We start from the raw sequence: 21,636 nt of genomic DNA on the forward strand, positions 1-21,636 counted from the left end.
GATTTTCACAAGAGTTTAAATTACCAATTTTCTCCCCATTTCTACCCTCCCCCCCTACTCCAAGATGGCGTATATTCTGGTTGCCCTGTTCCCCAGTCAGCGCTCCCCTCTGTCACCCCACTCCCCTCCCATCCCCTTTTCCCTTCCTTTCTTGTAGGGCAAGATAAATTTCTACACCCCATTGTCTGTGTATCTTATTTTCTAGTTGCATGCAAAAAAAATTTTGTTTGTTTTTGAACATCTGTTTTTAAAACTTTGAGTTCCCAATTCTCTCCGCTCTTCCCTTCTCACCCACCCTCCCTAAGAAGTCAAGCAATTCAACATAGGCCACATGTGTATCATTATGTATAATCCTTCCACAATACTCATGTTGTGAAAGACTAACTATATTTTGCTCCTCCCCAACCCATCCCCCTTTATTGGATTTTCTCCCTTGACCCTGTCCCCTTTCAGAAATGTTTGTTTTTGACGACCTCCGTTCCCCCCTCATCCGCCCTCTCCCCTTCTCCCACAGAACTGCTTCCTCTTGCCACCTTTATGCGAGATAATCCACCCCATTTTATCTCTCCTTATCTCCCTCTCTCAGTATGTTCCTCTCTCATCCCTTAATTTGATTTTATTTCTTTTAGATATCTTCCCTTCATCTTCAACTCACCCTATGTCCTCTCTCTCTCTCTCTCTCTCTCTCTCTCTATATATATATATATATATATATATATACACACACACACACACACACAGATATATACATACATACACATTCACCCATGTATATACATAAACATATATGTATGCATATTCCCTTCAGCTACCCTAATACTGAGGTCTCATGAATCATACACATCATCTTTCCATGTAGGAATGTCAACAAAACAGTTCACCTTTAGTAAGTCCCTTGCAATTTCTTTTTCTTGTTCTTTTTCTTGATTACCTTTTCATGCTTCTCTTGATTCTTGTGTTTGAAAGTCAAATTTTCTATTCAGTTCTGGTCTTTTCACTGAGAAAGCTTGAAAGTCCTCTATTTTATTGAAAATCCATATTTTGCCTTGGAGCATGATACTCAGTTTTGCTGGGTAGGTGATTCTTGATTTTAATCCTAGCTCCATTGACCTCCGGAATATCGTATTCCAAGTCCTTCGATCTCTTAATGTAGAGGCTGCCAGATCTTGGGTTATTCTGATTGGGTTTCCACAATACTCAAATTGTTTCTTTCTAGCTGCTTGCAGTATTTTCTCCTTGATCTGGCAGCTCTGGAATTTGGCGACAATATTCCTGGGAGATTTCTTTTTGGGATGTATTTGAGGAGGCGATCGATGGATTCTTTCAATTTCTATTTTGCCCTGTGGCTCTAGAATATCAGGGCAGTTCTCCTTGATAATTTCTTGAAAGATGATATCTAGGCTCTTTTTTTGATCATGGCTTTCAGGTAGTCCAATAATTTTTAAATTATCTCTCCTGGATCTATTTTCCAGGTCAGTGGTTTTTCCAATGAGATATTTCACATTGTCTTCCATTTTTTCATTCCTTTGGTTCTGTTTTATAATATCTTGATTTCTCATAAAGTCACTAGCTTCCACTTGCTCCAATCTAATTTTTAAAGTAGTATTTTCGTCAGTGGTCTTTTGGACCTCCTTTTCCATTTGGCTAATTCTGCCTTTCAAGGCATTCTTCTCCTCATTGGCTTTTTGGAGCTCTTTTGCCATTTGAGTTAGTCTGTTTTTTAAGGTGTTGTTTTCTTCAGTGTATTTTTCAGTATTTTTTTGGGTCTCCTTTAGCAAGTCATTGACTTGTTTTTCATGGTTTTCTCGCATCCTTCTCATTTCTCTTCCTAATTTTTCCTCTACTTCTCTAACTTGCTTTTCCAAATCCTTTTTGAGCTCTTCCATGGCCTGGGACCAGTTCATGTTTTTCTTGGAGGCTTTTGGTGTAGGCTCTTGCACTTTATTGACTTCTTTAGGCTGTATGTTTTGGTCTTCTTTGTCAGCAAAGAAAGAATGCAAAGTCTGAAACTGAATCTCGGTGCGTTTTCGCTGCCTGACCATATTCCTAGCCAACAAACTTGACCTTTGAGTTTTTCAGCGGGGTATGACTGCTTGTAGACTAGAGAGTTCTATGTTCCACGTTTGGGAGGGAGGTGCCGGCTCTGCCACAACAGCACTCCTCCTTCCCCAAGAACCCCCAACCCGGACTGGGCTTAGATCTTCAGCACGCTGTGCACTCCTGCTCTGATCCGCCACTTAATTCCTCCCACCAGGTGGGCCTGGAGCCAGAAGCAACAACAGCCGTAACTGCCCCACCTCCGCTGCCCCGGGGGCTGGAAGCTGAACCTCGAACTCCTTCCACTCCCGCAGCTTTTCCCACTAACCTTCTCATCAGTCTTTGGTGTTTGTGGGTTGAGAAGTCTGGTAACTGCTGCAGCAGTTGGTTTCGCCCCCCTTGGTTGTCTATTTTTGATAACAACAAAGTCCTCTTCTCTTTTATTGATTCCTTGACCCTCTTAAAATTGTGTTGCCTCCAGAATGGACCTCTCCTATTTATATATGGTCTAGACCAACTGCCATAGCTCTCTCTGTTTGCAGGGTCTGGTTAGGGGGAAAGTAGTCTTTCTCATAACAGTTTATCTCTACTCTAGAAGTTTCCTTCTATTCTCTAAAATTTTCTATGCCTAGAACCTTCCATACTGGAGAATGCCATGACCCATTCTATAATCCTCGAGGGTCTCTGTGATATCAGAAGTGGGAAACCAATGAGATGTGCCTGAACAAGACCCCACCCATCCCTATAAACCCCATGGTTCTGACCTACTTCAACTGCCCTGGTGGTAGAGCTGCCTTATGGTGTGTGCTGTCTTGGAATGGGTATTGCATACCTTATGACCCCAGTTTTGGAGGTAATGATTCCTACTTCCAATGAGTGCTGACTTAATCTTGGAGGTGTCTCCCAGTGTGCTGCCCAGGCGAAGTGGAAAAAGACTCTAGTCATTTCCTTCTTCCTCCTGCCAGAGCCCCACTGATCATGACACTCAAGGTGAGTTCTCTGGTTTTATCCTTCCCCACTTCCTCAGCCTTCTCCTCTGTGTACTCCTCCACCCCTTTAAGCCTCAACTTAAAATGACATGTGCCCATAATAAAGGCCTCTTAATTTTAGCATCACTGGCCAGTTTTACTCCTTTTTATAAACCTCTTAAATCTCAGACAACTGTAACAGTCTGGGGCACCATCTTTATTTTCTTTAGTACCAGTCCAGTTTCCCATACAAAACATCTGTGACTATGATATCACAGTTCAAATATGGTGGCTTCACTGTCTTTGTTGGAGAAAAGAATATGTTACAGAAATCTTTATGGAGATGTCCCATTTTTTTCCGTTCATTTCCCTCCTTCCAGGGTCATCCTTAAATGTCCTCTGGGTGACATTGCTAGCTAGGTCCTTTGCCAAGCTTTCTTTAAATGTGTTTTACCTTCCATAACTTCTCATTGTTTCATAAGATGATACTACCTGTAATCTTCTACTGTCATCATATGAAGGGGTTTTTTTGTTTGGAGAGGGGAAAGCTGGGCAATTGGGGTTAAGTAACTTGCCCAAGGTCACACAGCTAGTAAATGTGTCAAGTGTGTGAGGTTGGATTTGAACTCTGGTCCTCCTGACTCCAGGGCTGGTGCTCTACTCACTGGGCCACCTAGCTGCCCCTATCTGAAGGTTTTACAGATGAGTCTACATTCTAAGCCAGTATGGCCCTTTTATGCTGTATTTTTCCACTTGGCAAAGAGATGAAGCGTTAGCTGGCTGAGACATCTCCTAGGTCTTTTTGCCCTTCTTACTGGGGTGATTTATTTATGTTGGTTAAGTTTCCTTAGAAAATACTGTGCATCTGTGACTATCTTATTCTTCAGATTTTTTTTAATGGGACAGCTAGGTGGTGCAGGAAATAAAGCATGCGGCCTAAAGTCAGGAAGACTTCTCATCCTGAGTTCAAATCTGGCCTCAGACCCTTACTAGCTGGGTGACCCTGGGTGAATCACTTAACCCCATTTCCATCAATTTCCTCATCTGTCAAATGAAATGGCATACTATGATGGCAAGCCACTCCAGGATCTGTGGCAAGAAACCCCCCAAATAGGGTCATGAACAACAAAAGCCTAGTAAGTTGAAACAATGTGCTAACGGCAGCAAAAGAAGTTAATGCAATTTTACCTTGTAATGAGAGGCGTACTATTCAGGACCAAGGAGATGATATTTTCTCTGTACTACCCATATGTGGGATATTGCCTTCAGTTGAAAGTGCCACTTTTTAGGAAAGAACATTGAATAAATTGACTGGGATGGTAAAGGGCCTTGATTTCATTCCATATAAATCAATCAATAAACATTTATCAAGTGCTTACTATGTACCAGGCACTGTGCTCAGTGCTAAAGATACAAAAGTGCTGGAGAGTAAAAGATAGTCCCTGCCCTCAAGATTTTTACAATTTAATAAAGATCACTTGCAGGAACTGAGGATGTTTAACCAGAAGGGGAAAAAAACTCACTTAAGAATATATAATAGCTGTCTTCAAGTATTTAAGGACTGTCATGTGGAAAAGGGATTAGATTTATTCTGTTTCTTTCCAAAAGCCAGAACTAGGAACCATTGGGTGAAAATTACAAAGAATTAAAGGGAAAAAACTTCCTAACAATTCAGTATAGCTATATTCAGTATAGCAGGTTGCCTCAGGAGGTAATGAATTCCTCTCTGCTGAAGATCTTCAAGTAAAGGCTAAGATGACCAATTGTGTTGGTTATAGAGTAGAAGAGATTTTTGTTGGGTTAGGGATTCAGTTAGATGACTTCTCAAGCCCCCTCTAAATCTATAATCCCTTTGTCTTTTCCCCAGTTTTTCTCCATCAGTAGCTTGTTTCAGTACTGCAAGGATGGTCTTGTCTTGATTGCATATCCTATCATCTTTGCATTTTTAATGTTGATTGTGAACTTTGCATAGATAAGTCAGCACTTTGCCTATACGAAAACAGCTGATAGGGAAATTCCTCCCACTGAAATAGAGGAGAATTTTTCCTGGTATGTCAGTAAGACAAGATTCATGACCTTGAGGAAGACCATGAACATGCCTGAATGGTTTGGAACTGCAAAGTATAAAAAAAAAAACTCTCTAGGTAGAAGGCAGAGGAAGTATAACATTTATTTAGACACCAGAGAATCCAATCCCAGGACCAGCTACTCCAATTTAATATAGCAGTAATTATATCCAAAACCAGTAATCCCACCTCAATGTAGCAACAAGGAAATTATAACACAGTATTATAGCAAGGAACCAAGTCATCCTGTAATCTTTCCCCCTGCTAGGGCCTTCCTGTAAACACTTACAAATCCTAACTCTCCACTCAGCACTCTCTTCTGCAGCTCTGTCAATGCTGGCTCTCTCAATGTCTGCTCTTCAGTGCCCTCTTGATGTCTACTGCCTCAATGCCAATCAGAGACCTGAGCTCTAGCCAATCAGATGCTGCTGGCTAGGACTGTATATACACCCCAAATTGACTTAGTACCTAAAGCCTCTATTTACAAACAAAGATGTAATTAAGTTTTCCCATCTAGCCCCATCTGAGGCCTATTGAATGGATGGGGAAGATCTTGGATCACATTAATATTATACCTGGTCATTAAAATACAGTTTTTTTTAATTCAACAAGCATTTATTAAACCTCAGAAACATTCTAGGCACAAGGTATACAGAGAGCAAAATAAAACAATCCAGGATGTAACATAGCTTGTATCTACTAGGTCAAGAGAAAACATACAAATATCTGTAGCAGGGTAAGTAGGTACAATTATTTTCATATAACAGAGTACAGAGGAATTGGGGTAACATAATGCCTGAAGTCCATTTGGCCAATAAGTATGTATTCTTTGATGTCTCTCAATTAGGGGCAGATTGTGAGAGAGCAATCATCTGTTGAGATTTTCTTGGGAAGACAGAAGAGTGGCATAAGGGGTCCTGAGAATGAAGTGGCAGGGAAAGTGTAAATTAGATACCTGTTTTTCACATGATAAAATGATATCTCTCCACGTTCATAGTCAAGGAAAATTCCCACCTTTAGGTTGGGCACATTGACCTGGCGGTATTTTGTATGGACTTTGGAATAAAGATTGTGCTGGGCCATGGCATAAAGAAAGAAGTAGTTGTGTGTCTTTACAGTCCTAAGCACAAAGAAGTCTTGAGACTCTTTTGATTCTGGGCAGATGCCAACACACCAGAGAGTGTTATTTGGCACCTCCACCTCCCAGTAATATCTCCCTGAAATGAAAGACTGAGTACCAAGAACTTGTGCAAAATCTGGTAACCTCCCACTGTTGTTGGGTGCTTCCTCCTGGACACCTCCATATCTCACACTCTTCAGATCCTCAGATATGATGAGACCTGAATCAGCTGTGTTTCTATCCAAAGTGATGTCCACTTTCAAATTGAAAATCCGTTCCATCATTCCAGGGATGATGTGAGTAGTCACATGTACACCAAAGGTTTCTATTTCCTTTTGGAGCACATATTCATTCCTGTTTAACACTTCTTCCATATCCTGGAGCAAATCCAGATCTGGTTTCTTGCAGTCTTCCTCTATCTCTGTGATCCTCTTCCTTAATTCTTTACCCTGGTCAGACAATCCACTAATTGTCTTGCTCAGGCCTTTTAAATTGATCATCCTCTGGGTTTGCATATTCGAGAGATATTTTTCCATTTCCTCATTTAGGAATTGTTTCATTTTCTGGAATTCGGACAAAATGTTCTTCTTTTGAATTTCTGTTTCCTTCTCTATCAAGGCAAATTTAAACTTTTCATTGGCCATTAGTTGAACGACGTCCTCAGTTTTCCTCCACAAAACAGTCACAGTTTCTCTGAGCCTCTCCCTGAAGTCCTCAGCAGCCTCATCGATGCAACGGAGTCTATGAGCTTTGTGTTCCTGGGATTGAGAACAGGACACACAGATTGGGCGGTGGTCATCCTCACAGAACAGCTTCTGCACTTTCTGATGTACCTCGCACTTTCTACGTCCTTCAAAGTACGGTGAAGGGTGGGATCTTAGTTTTTGGGCAATGGTTGCTAGTTTCCCAAGTCGAATGTTGGTTTTGAAATCCCTCATCTGGATGACACTCCTACACTCTGGACAGAAGATAGGAGGAGAGACTTCCTGGCAGCTCCTGAGGAAGCAATCATAGCAAAAAGTATGGCCACACTCAGTGGACACTGGGTTTGTGAAGAACTCCATGCAGATGGAGCAGGTGAGCTCTCTCTGGAAGTCTTGAATCTGCTCTGAGTAAGAGGCCATGTTGCTTTGTTTCTTCTGAGATGTTTTCTTCAGCCTCAGCGTTCTGCCTTTTTCCTCTGATTGCAGCTCACACAGGGAATCTGAGTTTGCCTTATCCCAGGGCTTTTATACATCCCTGGAACCCTGAAGCCCCTCCTTCCTTCAAGGTGCGAATTCTCCAGGTTTTCACTTGACACACACACCCCCACCCCAGAAATGTTCACACCTTAGTAACTGCTTAGTAACTGAGTTGCTGTGAGAATAAAATGAGGTGATATTGTTAAAATCCTTAAGTGCTATAAAATTTTGAGCTGCTATTATTTTGTTCCCTTTATCTTGTGGTACAGTAATATTCTATTCCATTCAAGTATCACAATTCGTTTATCCATTCCTCAAATAACACGCATATTCATCAACCTTTTTTTTTAAGTTCTTTGCCACCACAAAAATGTGTTATTATGAATATTTTGTGATATGTGATATTTTTTCTTTGGTTTTGACCTCCTTTGTATGTGGGCCTTGAAGAACTTAGGACATCTGATGGACATTTTAGTGTCTTTAAAGATCAACTGTGTGATGTTTAAAAAGGTTTGAGAGACATAATTTCTGGATAATTTAATTATTTTATTAATAATGCCAGCATTTTAATAAAAGGATGGTCATTTGGCTATCGCTCTCTTAGACCAAAGGCCAACTTCTTTTTTAAATGTTGTTATTTGGCACTTGCCATGAACAGCACCTCCCAACTCTCTCTCTAGGAAGAAAGTACTTGTGGTGTATGTGTCCACTTGTTGGTTGCTGAATGAGAATTTCACATTTAGGGTGTGAACGGTGAAGTTAATGCTTACAGCTGGTATAAAAGAGGTGTGATCCTTTCTGCCCCCTTCTACACCACTCTGGCACTATCACTTTGAAGGGGCAGGGTTGAGGTCCAGTGTGTATTTTTTTGTTTGTTGGTTTCATGGGCTGCCATAGCTAAAGAATCCATCATCTATGGGTGAGGTTAAGCCTATGGGAGATGAACTTCTCTGGGCTTAACTAGACTGATGCCTGGAAAGCCAACATAATTTGTTACCAGAACTTTACCTGGAACCTTTTCAGAATGGTAGAACCTAGCAGAACTTACACTCTACTGCTGTTCAAGAACCCAAGACCACTTCCATGCCAAGATGTGTAGAAGCTCCTCACACCCCCCACCGAAAACTGCCCCCAGATCTTCTCATTGACACCTCCCATAGAAGCCCACAGAGAGACAGTGTGGGGCAATGGAAAGTCTGCTGCATTTGGAAGCAGAGGACTCAGAATTGTATAGAAGATATGACACAGTATCTTTGTGACTTTTATCAAGTCACTTAACCTCTCTGGGCCTCAATTTTCTCATCTGTAAAATGAGGCATTTGGACTAGACATTCTCTAAGATCCTATGCTGTTGTGATCCAAAGAGGCAGCTGGTGGCAGAGCAGATAGAGCCCTGGGCCAGAAGTCAAGAAGGTCTGTGTTCCAATCCAGCCTCAGATACTGTGTGACAATGGGCAAGTCCCTTAACCTCTGTTTGCTTCAGTTTTACTCAAACGAAAAATAGGGATAAAAATAGCATCTTTGAGAAAGGTTGTTGTAAGGATCAAATGAAGGCAATAGTAGGCTACATAAATAAATAAATAAATAAGTAAGTAAGTAAGTAAGTAAGTAAATAAATAAATAAATAAATAAACAGCAGGCTATGGAAATCTTCCTCTTCCCTTCCCCCTCCCCAAGAAAAAGGGTACAAAAACTACACACACATACACACACACACACACAGAGCAATCAGAATTTTAAAATGGGCAAAATAGAATAATTAAAAAAATACTATGAATCAACTCAATTAGATTTTAAAGTACCAGAGGCAGCAGAAGTGGAAAAAGAAGCCCTACAAGGTGCCCTGAAACATTCCCCTAAATGGACACAGGCTATAATCCTCATTAAAAAAAAGTCAACACTAAATGGTGATGCAAAGAAAATTGCAAGAGAGAACAAAAGAAGAGTTTGACGAAAGACTTTTAAAGATCACAGATGGTAAAGATCACAAATTAATTAAGAATTAAGAGGTTAAAAAAGGAAGAAAATAATGATGAAAATGATCAATATGGAAACTACAATAGAAAACCTCAAAAAAATCCATAGAAGCAATGAATGGCAGCTTCACTGCTGGCCAAAGAAAACCACAGGAGGCCCTTTATTAGCAAGTATATGCATTCTACTCTGTGTCTTGAATCCTGCCAGAGGGAGTAGTCTTGTTCCAGTGGGAGCAAGAGAGACAGGTGAGATTTCCTTCAGGCCCAACAGTATGGCTTTGGGGAGATGATTCCCTGTGGGTTTCTGCTTGTGTTTCCCCCAAATGGTGTTTATTTATGGGGGAAGTCTTGTGCGTTAGATTTTCCTGTGGTTCCCTGAGGTATTTGGTGCAGAGAACGCTGTATGATTGTATGTTACGAAACTGACAGTTGTATTTTTGCTAAGATCTTATAAGCCCTTGGGTGAACCTAGACGGGAGGTTCATCGGACCCTTATTGTCAGAGGTCATAGGACTGTGACAAATGAGATTTTCCTACAAAACCTTCACAATCAATCAGCCAGTCATCAAACCTTTATTAAGTGCCTGATGTTCCAGGCACTGTGCTATGTGCCCTCTGCCTCCTCCTTGGACCTGCTTTTGAGAGCTGAGAACAGAGTTCAGGCTTCAAAATTATAGGCTTTCAGAGTAATATAAAATGAGGTACTGTCTCTTAACTTATTGGAGAATACAATACTTCACTTCTCTTTGTCTACCTTGGCCCCATTTTCATAATACCATAAGATTGCAGAATTGGGACAATGGCAATAAGATTAGCCTTAAGATTTATAAAGTACTTGAAATATGGGAAGGGATGGATTGGCCAATGAGAGCTCAGTCCTCAGAGCACGCTCAGGCTGTTTCCCTGGTGGGTTATGGAGAGAATGCAAAGATATTCCCTGCCTGGTATCCATCCAGCATGTGGAACTTTGAAAGTCTGTTTCCATCCATGCATGACTGAGGGGCTGGCACTGCGCAATGATGAAGGGTCTTATAATTGGCTGCAGAACCGGAGAGTTTGTCTACAAAAGGGACCACCTGCTGATCTCTCCAGGCTCTCTTTTCCTTCCGGGTGATGAGTGACACAAAGACGGCTGTGAGCTGCTGGGTGGGGGAGGGGCAGCAGCAAACCGATCCCCGTCCCACCCCCCACCCATCTGCCATGTGTCCAGAGCACATGGCGCCTCTTTTTCCATTGTGTTTACTTTTTTTTTCCCCCTTGCGGTTAAGTGAATGAATATTCTGAGATGGAGGGCCTAGGGGACTATGAGAAGGCAGGAGGTCTTATCCAAAGTCTCACTGGCGACAGCTGGTGTCTTCCCCTCATCAGGCACCTGAGCAGAAGGGGAAGAGGGGCTAACAGAGCGTTACAGGCTGATATGGAGGAAGCACCTGCAGACCGATGTGAAAAGACATTCACTGGAGGATGGCGGTAACTTCTGGGGCAGGGACTCCTTGTGCTGAAGAGAAGTGCTGGGCACCGACCCTTGGAGCCCAGCAGAGAGCTACACTTAAGGGAGACCTCCTAAAGATTATACAAAGGGAGAAAAGGACTTCACAGAATCGGACTGAGGGACTACTTTGCAACACGTGTTTCCCACCCACGTGTCTGTGTGTGCAAGGAGAGATTGTGCCCTGGTTTGGAGGGGAATGTTTTGTGCCAACTATTTGTACCATACCTGCTTAGTAAATAACGTTCCTAAAAGCTAATGGAGCCAACTGGTTGATTGATAATGGGGAGCACACCCATTATCTCAGGAACTACAGTGTTAGAAGCTCCAACTCCTTAGGGTTATCCCTAGAACCCTGAAAGGAGTGAAAGTCAGTCGGCTTTCATCGGATCCGGTCTGCTAATGCTGCAAGTACTTGGCCATGTGAGTTTGGGGTGTCCTGAGCTTCGGCCACTGATGGAAATTCTAATGGGACTTCAGGACATTCTGCAGTTCCATGATTGTTTGGACACTCCCATCACAGAATATTTGTTCACCTTAGGTCAGGGAAGAACAAGTGCAAAAGAAACCGAGGCACGTGGTGGATGGGTCAGGGAATGCAGCTTGCTGCCGGATGCCTCTTTCTCTCACTCAGCGGCTCACGGGGGTTCTTGTGTCACTCAGAGCCATGAAGGAAAAAAGAAACTCAGAGATGAGCAGGTCATTTCTTTTGTGTGCCAACTCAGTTCTGGCTCAGTACTTCCTGAACCATTCCCCCCTCCTCTCTCCTCTCCCCCCCCCGTTCTGCAGCGAGCAACATGGCTGATAAATCTCTTATCTTTTTTTAAAAATTAATTGTTATTTAAAGATGTGAACTGTGTACAAAGGTCTTTATTAAGACTTTACCCTGCCTTCCCGACTCCCTCCCTTTGCTAATGTCTTTTGGAACATCTTCCCCTGAGCCCTGTAAAGTACTGACCTTTAATATATTTACTTCGTGGAAACCAGAAGTTCTTTGTACCAGGAAGATACACTGTCTGTCTGTAGGGAAGCCTTCCAGGAGGTAAAACACGAGGCCACTCGTCTTGCGGGCCAGGGCAGAGGGGAGCCTGGGAAGTAAGGTGACAGGATGACAAGGATAAGAACAGCATGGCACTGGCCTGAGAAGGGATGGAGGGATGGATGGGTTGCACTGGCAGAGGCAGCACCCATAGCCACAAGACCATAAGATTAAATACCATACTGGTTAGGTGGTGAGTTGGATGGAGCTCTGCATCTGGAGTCACCAAGATCTGAGTTCAAATTTCGCCTCTGACGCTTACTAGCGATGTGACTCTGAGCAAGTCACTTAACCTCTGTGTTTCAGTTTCCTCATCTATAATATGGTGATAGTAACACCACCTACCTCCCAGGACTGATGTGAGGATCAAATGAAATAATATTTGTAAAGTGCTTTGCAAACTTTAAAATGCTAATGAATTAATTAGATTATTAATTTATGAAATTAAAATAATTTTTGTTATATTTTATAAAAATATTCTTTGTTACAGGCTCTGTGCTAGGTGCTAAAGATACAAAGAAGAAAATTAAATCCCTTACCCTCAGTGGGGACACAACGCATAAATAGATAAATACTTAAATGCAAGACTAGGGAGGTATTATGGCATTGTGGCTAGAGTACTGACATTGGAGCCAAAAAGACCTAGTCCTGCCTCAGAACACTTAACTAGCTGGGTGACCATAGTAAGTCACATCACCTTTCTGACCCTCAGTTTCAACATCTGTAAAATGGAGATAATACTGGTCATTCCTCCCTTTTAGGACTGTAATCAGTCTTGTATGAGGTCATATATGCACAATGCTTTGCCATTTTTAAAGCAATATAGAGATATCAAGTCCCACAGATTCTTAAGAATATTTCCCCTCTTTCTCACCCCCACCAAAAGCATTCCTGTTTCTCTTTGTAGTCTATCCTTCACACTTCCCTGAGTCATTTCTCTACAATTGAGCATACTGCTTTCTCCATTCAGGTACCTCAGCAGCTCCTTATCCCCTATGGCATATATTATAAACTCTTGACACTTGGGCTTCAAGATCCTCCATAAGCTAGTTTCATTCATTCATTCAGTATCATTCATTCATTCAACAAGCATTTATTTAACAGGCAATGCACCAAATGCTATGGATAAAAGAATATATATTTTTTAAAAAGTCCATCTTACAGTTTACTGAGGGAAAACAACATATGTTTAGATAAGTATTATAAAATATATGCAAAGTCATTTCCAGGGAAGAGGGCAATAATAACCGGGGTTCTGTCAAGGCCTCCAACTTACCTATCCAGCTTTGTCTAATACTGTTTCTTCTTATGAATTCTACATTGCAGTCATATTGAACCATCTTCCAGTCCCTGCTTTTATCACCCGCCTTTTTGGCTTTGTTCTATGCTACCTGTCCTGCCTAGAGTAACAACCCCCGCCCCATCTCATATCTCTTGACTTTCCTTTATTCAAGGCCTTACTCATGTGCCGCCTCTTCCATGAAGCCTTCCCTGAGTCTATTTACCTCCTTACCTCTTAGCTCAGAGTGATCTCCCCATCTTCATTTTTCTCAAAGAACTTTGCCTGGACTTTTCTTCTAAACTTCTCTCTCCCTTATAGCTAAGGCCTTTTCCCTTCCTTTGAGTGTTAGCTTTGGGAAAGCATGGTCTATGCTGTCTCTGATTTTGCATATCTAACATAGACTAGCATAGGTTCTCTGTATATAGTAAGTGCTTAATGAATGCTTGCATAAAGGAACTTAGCCCTGTTCCCAATTCCACTGCAAGGATTATATCTTCACTTTGCACATGGTAGAGTCTTAGGAAGCCTGTATCAATTGGCTAATGGATTGATTTTGCTATGGGCCTTGGGAACCTAGTGTCCAAGGTCCTGGCTACTTATCTCTGATGGGAATGACCTGCTTGCAAACTCCTTCCTTACCCTCCACAGTAGAGATCTTGGCTTGATAGATACATTCTGTCTGTCTGTTGCAGAAAATGTCTTAGCTGCAGGCCAGAACTGCTCTGACCTCTTCATTTCCCCTTGAGATAATAGCAGCAGTGGGTGCTAATAATGCTGATGGTCAAGGTGAGAAGCAAATGGTCTTTCAAGCGGCAGCTGGCCAGCCACCCATCATCATCTTTGGGGAAGCACCATGTGGTTGAACTTTGCCACAAGAACAGGGCCTCCTAAGGGATGAAGTTTCCCAGGAAAATGTGTGTTTGGGCTGAGGTCACTTGTTTGTGATGTCATCATAGCTCAGGTGACTCCAGAAGGCACTGACTTCCTTTTGTCATGGGAAGTTGGGTGAGTGGTCACGGCTTTGCAGATTTTGTAACTGTGTCTGGCAATGGACTTTTTCATTCATTTATTGATTCACAAAAGTGTAGAATGTTAGGTCCAGAAGGGACAGTATTTTTTGTTGGTCAATTGTTTCAGTCATGTCTGACTCTTTGTGACCCCATTTGAGGTTTTCTTGGCAAGAGATACTGGGGTGGTTTGGCATTTCCTTCTCCAGCTGTATTGGTAATTGAGGTGGGACCTTTTTACTGTTTTAGAATGCTAAATTAATTAAGTGCCTTTGATTAAGTCTTGCTAGGTGCAAAGTTCGAGGCACATGCCCTTTTGCTAACTAGGTGTAAAGCCCTAGGCTCACACCCTTTTGCTGATTAGGTGTGAATCCTTTAAGCCCTGAACATAGTATAAAAACTCAGAAGTTAGCATTTTGTCTGGTGCTCTCACTCACTGGAAGAGTGGCATGTGACTTGAAGAGACCCTGGGCAGCTGCCAAGAGGTGCCCCCCCCCCCCGCCTGCAAACCCAGATGTTGGGACTTTATTAAATCCTGGTAACTGTGAATGGAGATTTGAATCAGACAAGATCTGAATGTCGATGTTTGTCATTTGTTTGTATTTGCTCTGAAGTTCAGGTTGCTGGCTTTTCTCCTCAACTAAGTGAATGATATTTGTATATTGGATTAAAGTGGGATTGTTAACTCCTTGAAGTTACTTTCCTTAGTAAATCAGATCAAAAGAACCTGTGTTAGTGGCCATCTGTGTGCTGGTTGTTGTTGGTTTTACACAGCCACAGTAGCTGCTAGCCAGATTGTTGGTACAGAGGCAAACAGGGCTAAGTGACTTGCCTGGAATTGTACAGCTAGTAAGTGCCTGAGGACAGATTTGAACTCAAGGTGACTTCAGGTCCACTACTCTTTCCACTGCACCAACTAACACACAGCTAGTAAATGATAAAGTTTGGACAGGACTCCAGGTCTTGTAACTCCCTGTGTAGCAATATGAATTTATTAATTGCCTAGTAGTGCATGCAGGACTTTTTGTTTGTTTGTTTGTTTTTTTCAAGAGAAAAGAGAAAGTTTATTAGGGATTAACCATAATGGGTTGCCTTAAGAAATCCCAGCCTTTGTGACGCCTGTTTTCACAAGCAGGCCAGATTCAATCTACTGAGCTAGATTGAATCTGAGCACCTTCATGGAGGCAAGATGGAGATTATATACACAAAGGTTGTAGGAGGGATTGAGGGGTGGTCTGGGGTCACTAGAGGAGGGCTTTAGGGAGAGTCTTGAGGAGTCATCTAAGGAGGAGTCTAAAGAGGATGAGATGAGGTCAGAGTCCAGGAACCAAGAGAATGGGATTAAGGATGGGAAGTAGCTGAAGGCATGGATAGTATCAAGGGTGGGAAGTAGCAGGACAATAAAGGGTGAGGCTAGGTAGAGATTTGGGCCTAATGATAATGTAAGGCTTATGGCCTTAGGGGAAGGCCAGATCAAGTTGGAAGATTCAAGGACAGTTCAAGGGGGCTCCCAGAGACTGTATTCCAGATTCAAGGGGGTTCCCAGAGACTGTGCCCTCATCATTCCCCCCTCAAACAAATAGGACCCAAATTCTTTTGGGGTCAGGGACGAAGGTCTCAGCTTCTGAAATTGCTTCCTCCTGGCAAGGGGCGTAGAGCTGTCCCTGCCTCGATGGGTCCAGTTCAAGGGGTACATAGTCTGAGCAGCCTTCTGGAAGTTGATGGCTTGGAGCCCAGAGGAAATAAACCTGGCAAAGAGGTTAAGTATAGAGAAAGGACAATTTCCCTAGAGGTTATTAAAGATGACTATTTCATACCTAGCTCCCCTAATCACTTGTTCTGTGTACCACACTGCTTCGGGGTTCAGGAGTGTGTAGCACATCCAAAGAATTAGGTCAGGGGTGTCTAAGAGCAAGGTTTGATTTTTGGTTAGCCTGTGGCTAGCCAGCCACTGGTGGCCACCTGCTTCTAGGATGCTCTGGACTCGATGGGGAGTCAAAACTTCTAAAGGATGGTCTGCTAGAGGTTTAGAAGCTTCCTCAATTAGAGTGGCTGTAGCAGCCATGGAGTCTAATTATTTTGAAAAACAGGCAGCTGGCTTGGGGTCAGGTCCTAAGGACTGGGTTAGGACTCCCAAAGCCTGTCCTCTCCTTTCATCAACATAGTGAATAAAAGGTTTTTCTAGATTAGGTAAAGCTAATGCTGGAGTGGTGGTCAACTTAGTTTTCAAAGTCCTAAAAGCTCTTGCTTGGTAGGGGCCCCACTCTAGAGGGTGTGAGTCAGGGCCTTGAGTGGCAATTAATGGTTGCAGTCCCTCCCAAGCCTTGGGCTTAATTGGATATTGAAGGTAATGGAGGGGAACTATGGCTGGGGTGGCAGAAGTAGCTTGCCCAGGAATTCCCTGATCTCAAACAACTGGCTTAACCCTCTCCCACACCTTTGGGGGAACATGGGGAGGTCTGGTAAACAGAGGGAAAAGGGAGTTATGACGTTTACCTAGAGAAAATTGGCTTCCCAATTTCACCATCAGGTCCCTTCCCAACAAGGGAGCAGGGCCAGAGAAGGAGTGTTCAAACAACAGATCCTTGATGCCCATGACCCGATGGGTCGAGGGGCATGTGGGGCCAGAGCAATTAGTTAAAACAAGAGAACATAGCCGTGATAAAGTGGGTAACCTTACCTTCTGCCTCGATTTTGCCCAGGGCTCCATGAGAGAGGTGGAGAAAGTGGGAGCTCTGCCCCAAGCTTTCCCCTCCTTCCAAGTCTTGAGAAGACTGGAGGACAGGGTACTGGGAGGAGACTTTACCACTTTTCCATCCTCGGGGATTTGACTTCAAAAAAGTTCTGGTGGAAGTGCTAGGTGTGGTTTCTCAGGGGCACAGAGCAGGAGATAATCCCTTCTTCCCAGGGCTTAAGCTGATAAACCTCGCCCCAGAGGACTGTGCTGAAAGGGTGAATGTCTTGAGATTATATTGTATATGGAGTTTTGAAACAGGAGTGGAGAATGGCCTTGGAGACTTGGAGAATGGCCTTCCTACAGATTTGGCAGGAGGGGCTGGTGAGGAGAAAGAAGAAGCAGACAGCGGCTGCTGAAATATTGATCCAGACAGAGCAGGAGACTGGCTGCGTGGGAACTTTGGAAAGCTGAAAGCCCTGAGCTGCCTCGGAGCTGACTTCGGAGAGAGGATCGAAGTGGTGGAGAATGGCTTACATTCTAGAAGAAGCCAGGTGAGGCCAGCTGGAATTGGAACCCAGGAGCTTGGAGTCCAGCCCTGCGGCAAAATGGAAACTTTGCAGCAAGATGCTGAGTGTGCTTTTTCCCTGCCTTCCCCAGCCACAGCAGAGAACTTTGAGCAAAAAGGTGGAGAATCACCTACACTGCAATCCAGATTCTGGCAGAAGCCAGGAGGGGCCACCCAGAACTAGACAACCAGGAACCCAGGGGCTTGGAATTCAGCCCTGGGGCAAGATGGAAACTTTGCAGCAAGGCACTGAATCTGCCTTTTTTGGTCCCTTCAGCTTGGGCTGCTTGGGATCCAGGAGGGAGACATGGATTTGTTTTTGTTGGGGTGAGGGAAGTGTCTTGGACCCCCCAGGGACCCCACCCCATTGGCTTTTATCGTCTAGTCGCTCCTCAGGACTTGGAACTGGGGACTGGAACATAATGGGGAGAACAGACCCTAAAAGAACTTTGTTTGGACGCTTTGAAATTGGGACTTTGGGTGCCACGTGGAGGCAGTTTGGGGAGGAGACTCCCCAAGAGAACTCTATTTGTTAGTTTGTTTGCTTTAGGACTTTACTAACTACAGCATGCCCGTGCCTCAGGCTACTGGGAAAAAGCCTGCAATGGCAGTGTGCTGCTGAAGAAGTACTTTATTTGGACACTTCGTATTAGCTAAAGATATTAACTTGCTTTGACCTAGGGGTGGACATTTGAATTGTTAACAAGTATTTTGGGAATGATTGATTGAAGAGATTATCTTGCTGGGACCTAGGGGTGGGTCACATTTGAATTGTAAACCAATATTTGGGAATGTCACTGAATGATATGTTTTGCTTTATTGTGAACAATACGTTTTAGTTTCCTTTGTAATTAGATCGCAATGTATGTTCTAGGATACATGGCTGGTTAGATTATGTATCTTAGAACAAGGGGTGGAGTGTGTTGGTAAGCAAAATGGCCTTTGTTTTCTTTGAGTAATGCTTACTAGGTGCTAAGCCCCAGGCCCAAACCCCTATTGGGTGTGGAACCTATGTGGGTGTGGATTGGTGACTAGGGTGAGGCCCAAGGTGGGGCTGGCTAAGGGGAGGTACTAACTCCAGAGCCCTGCCTTACTAAGTGCTAAGCCCCAGGCCCAAACCCCTATTAGGTGTAAAACCTATGTGGGTGTGGATTGGCAACTAAGGTGGGGCCCAAGGTGGGGCTAACTCCAGGGAGGGCCTAGTTTACATGTCTGGGACAATGGAGGCTTTTAGACCACGTGGGAATGATATTTGTATGCTGAATTAAAGTAAGCTTGTCAACCCCTTCACCTTGCTTTCCTTAGTTAAGCAGATCAAAAGAACCTGTGCTGTTGGCAGCTTTCCGGATGCTGGTTGAGGGTGGATCTTACACCCCCACAGAAGCTGCTAGCCGGATTGTTGAAACAACTGTCAGTCTATGAATTTCTGTCCTTCTCCTCCTTCTGGCAGGTGGGGAAGGGTGATTTAAGTTTTCCCTACAGTTCTCCTGCATTATCTTCTAATCTGATCTGGGAGGAGAGGAGTTTGTTTTATCTGCTCTAACTTTTACTGCAGCCCTGGCTCGGTCAGAGACAGGACAACAATGGTGAAAGATCTCAATGATTGTAATTCAAGCAAACTTCACCTTTTGCTCACTCCTTAAAAACCTTTTTGCACTTAAATCTAAGGGAAAAGATTCCCTCCTAACTTTGGGGACAAAAAACAAACTTTTACCGGATTCCATATTTACGGATAAACAGAGGTTTTTAGCCAGAAGGAATTCATTGGGAGGAGGTGTTTCAGCAAGAGTGAGCTCCTGGAATGATTTTAAAGTTTCAGGAGTTCTCTTTCCCAAAATTCCAACTAACCAGTTTCCAAACTTTTTAACAATTAAAACCCAGAATTTGCCAAAATTTTAACCCTATTTTCGTTGTAATTCCAAGTTAGCCAGAAAAGGAACCACAAGGAAAAAAGTCTTTGTTTCCCTGGTTGCAGCCTGAAATCTCTGGCTGCCTGCATTTCAGATTTTTACCAAAATATAGACATTTCACATTTTTTTTTTGACATAGACATACGGACACAGACAAATTCAAAACATACAGAACACAGAACAGAACCAACAGTGTGGGTCGAATTGAAGGCTGAACCGAGTCCCCTCAGAGGAAAGAAAAATAAACCAGATTTCCTCTTTAGGGATAAAGGCCTCCAATCTTCCTCACACCCCAAATACAGAACAGAAAACCAACAGTGTGGGTCGAATTGAAAGCTAAACCAAGTCTCCTTAGAGGAAAGAAAAAATAAATCAGATTTCCTCTTTAGGGATAAAGGCCTCCAATCTTTCCCACACCCCAACGGTGGGAAGACGGCGTCCCGTACTTCCTCCTCCCCCCAATCTGAACACGAGTGTCCCTGCGTCCAGGTAGCATGTTAACAGAAACCAGATGGCTAGCCCAGAACAGAAACCTTACCTCTAGAGGTCTGAAAACCAGAATTCTCCATAGGCCGAAAAGGGACAAGTCAGCAGAAAGTCTGTTCTTGGAGACCTTACCCCACATCAGAGTCCTAGGAAAGGAAATCCCAGGTGCTGGCCCTCTGAAGTGACAGAAGGTGGATCGGGGCAGAGACTCCCTGCTGAGGTCCGAAATCCTGTGTGTGTCTCCGGGGCGGTAACACGAAATACCGCCCATCTCGCTGGGGCCTCCATTATGTTATACCAAGAGTGAGTGAGACACGCCACAGAGTATAAGTTTTAAATGGAGAATTTATTAGCCGGCGACCGTTTGGGGTTCCACCCAAATCAGAATGGCCCCGAATTGGGGTGAAGAAATAGTATTTATAGAAAATACAGGGTACAGTGGTTAATTATCTCTTGGAATTCACAGGCCAGGTCACAGGATGGTCGGGGGGAACAGGAACAAAGGTCCTAACAGATCAAAAGATTCTGACAGGTTATCCTTAAGTGGGATAATCTTATCTATTGACATTCCTTGGTGGAGTCATGGAGCCCCAGGGACATTTGCTAAATGCCAAAAGGTCTGAGTCCATTCTTTATTATGCAAACTGGGGTTTTCTCAGGGGTCTCTTTAGCAATAACTGATTTTTCCAGTACCACAGGGACAATCCTTCCTCCAATGTCCCTCCTGGTTACATGCTGGGCATGGTCCTGGAGGCGTGGATCCTGGAGGCTTCCTCCAGGGAGGCGCCCTAGAGGGGCACTCCTTGGAGCAGTGACCCTTCTTGTGGCATTGAAAGCAGGTTTCCCCCCTGCCCAAGTCGAAGGGCTTCCTCCAGGGGGGCCCCCTGGAGAGACGCTCCTTGAGTCTTTTCCTGGTCATGGCAGCAGCCAAGAATTGAGTGTGTTCTCTGTCTCTAACTCTTTCCCTGCATCTTCTTTCCTCTTCTGCAACCAGGTCTCTATTGTTGAAAGCTCCAAAAGCCATTTTCAGTAATTGGGCCTGAGGTGTTTGGGGTCCCATTGCCAATTTCTGCAGTTTCCTCCTAATATCTGGGGCAGACTGATTAACGAAATACATGTTAAGTATTGCTGCCCCTGCGATAGAATCAGGATCCAAATTTGTATACTTCTTAATAGCTTCTACTAGCCGGGCCTGGAAAAGAGCAGGGTTTTCCTTTTCTCCCTGAGTAATCTCCCTAATTTTTTGAAAATTTATTTGCTTTTGAAATGCAGTTCTTAGTCCTTTTAACAGGCAAATTATCATAGGGTCTCTCTTTTCTCTATCCTCACTCCTTTGATAATTCCATCCTGGGTCACTAGTGGGAACAGCAGCTGTACCTGGGGGGTATTTTATGGGGTTATCGCTAACCAAATGATCCCCAAATTTTGGGGCTTGTTCCCAGATTCTCCTCTTCTCCTCAGTAGTACAACAGGTAGAGAAAAGGATATGCAAATCACACCAAGAAAGTTCAAATTGTAGGGATAGATCCCTAAAACCCTCGGTAAACTTAGTGGGATCTGAGTATCTCCCCAGTTTTTCTTTGACTTGCATGAGATCTGAAATGGAGAATGGAACATACACTCTCCTTGTCCTGGAAGGGGAGGCAGGCACTTCTCTCAGGGGAAAAAGCCCTGAAGGCACTGTGGGGCCTGGAGCTTGGGGAGTGATATAGGAAGTCCCGCTTCTGGTGAGGGAGGGGCTGGGAGCTGTTGGCTGTCCTAGATTAGACTGCAAGGCTAGGGCGTCTGGCTGGCAAGAGAGATCAGCTGGTACCTGAGGAAGGGTAGGGACCA

At 43.6% G+C, this 21,636-nt stretch overlaps 1 protein-coding gene across 1 annotated transcript; it reads right to left on the reverse strand.

The window, feature by feature from the left end:
• Positions 1-5,914: 5,914 nt before the first annotated feature.
• Positions 5,915-7,315, reverse strand: LOC118856731 (E3 ubiquitin-protein ligase TRIM11-like). Its single transcript, XM_036767185.1, has 2 exons — positions 6,810-7,315; positions 5,915-6,572 (listed from the first exon to the last, which is right to left on the reverse strand). The coding sequence occupies exons 1-2, from the start codon at positions 7,313-7,315 to the stop codon at positions 5,915-5,917; spliced, it is 1,164 nt and encodes a 387-aa protein (XP_036623080.1).
• Between the last annotated feature and the right edge of the window lie 14,321 nt (positions 7,316-21,636).

The sequence above is a fragment of the Trichosurus vulpecula genome, chromosome 1, assembly GCF_011100635.1.
Source record: "Trichosurus vulpecula isolate mTriVul1 chromosome 1, mTriVul1.pri, whole genome shotgun sequence".
Taxonomy (NCBI): domain Eukaryota; kingdom Metazoa; phylum Chordata; class Mammalia; order Diprotodontia; family Phalangeridae; genus Trichosurus; species Trichosurus vulpecula.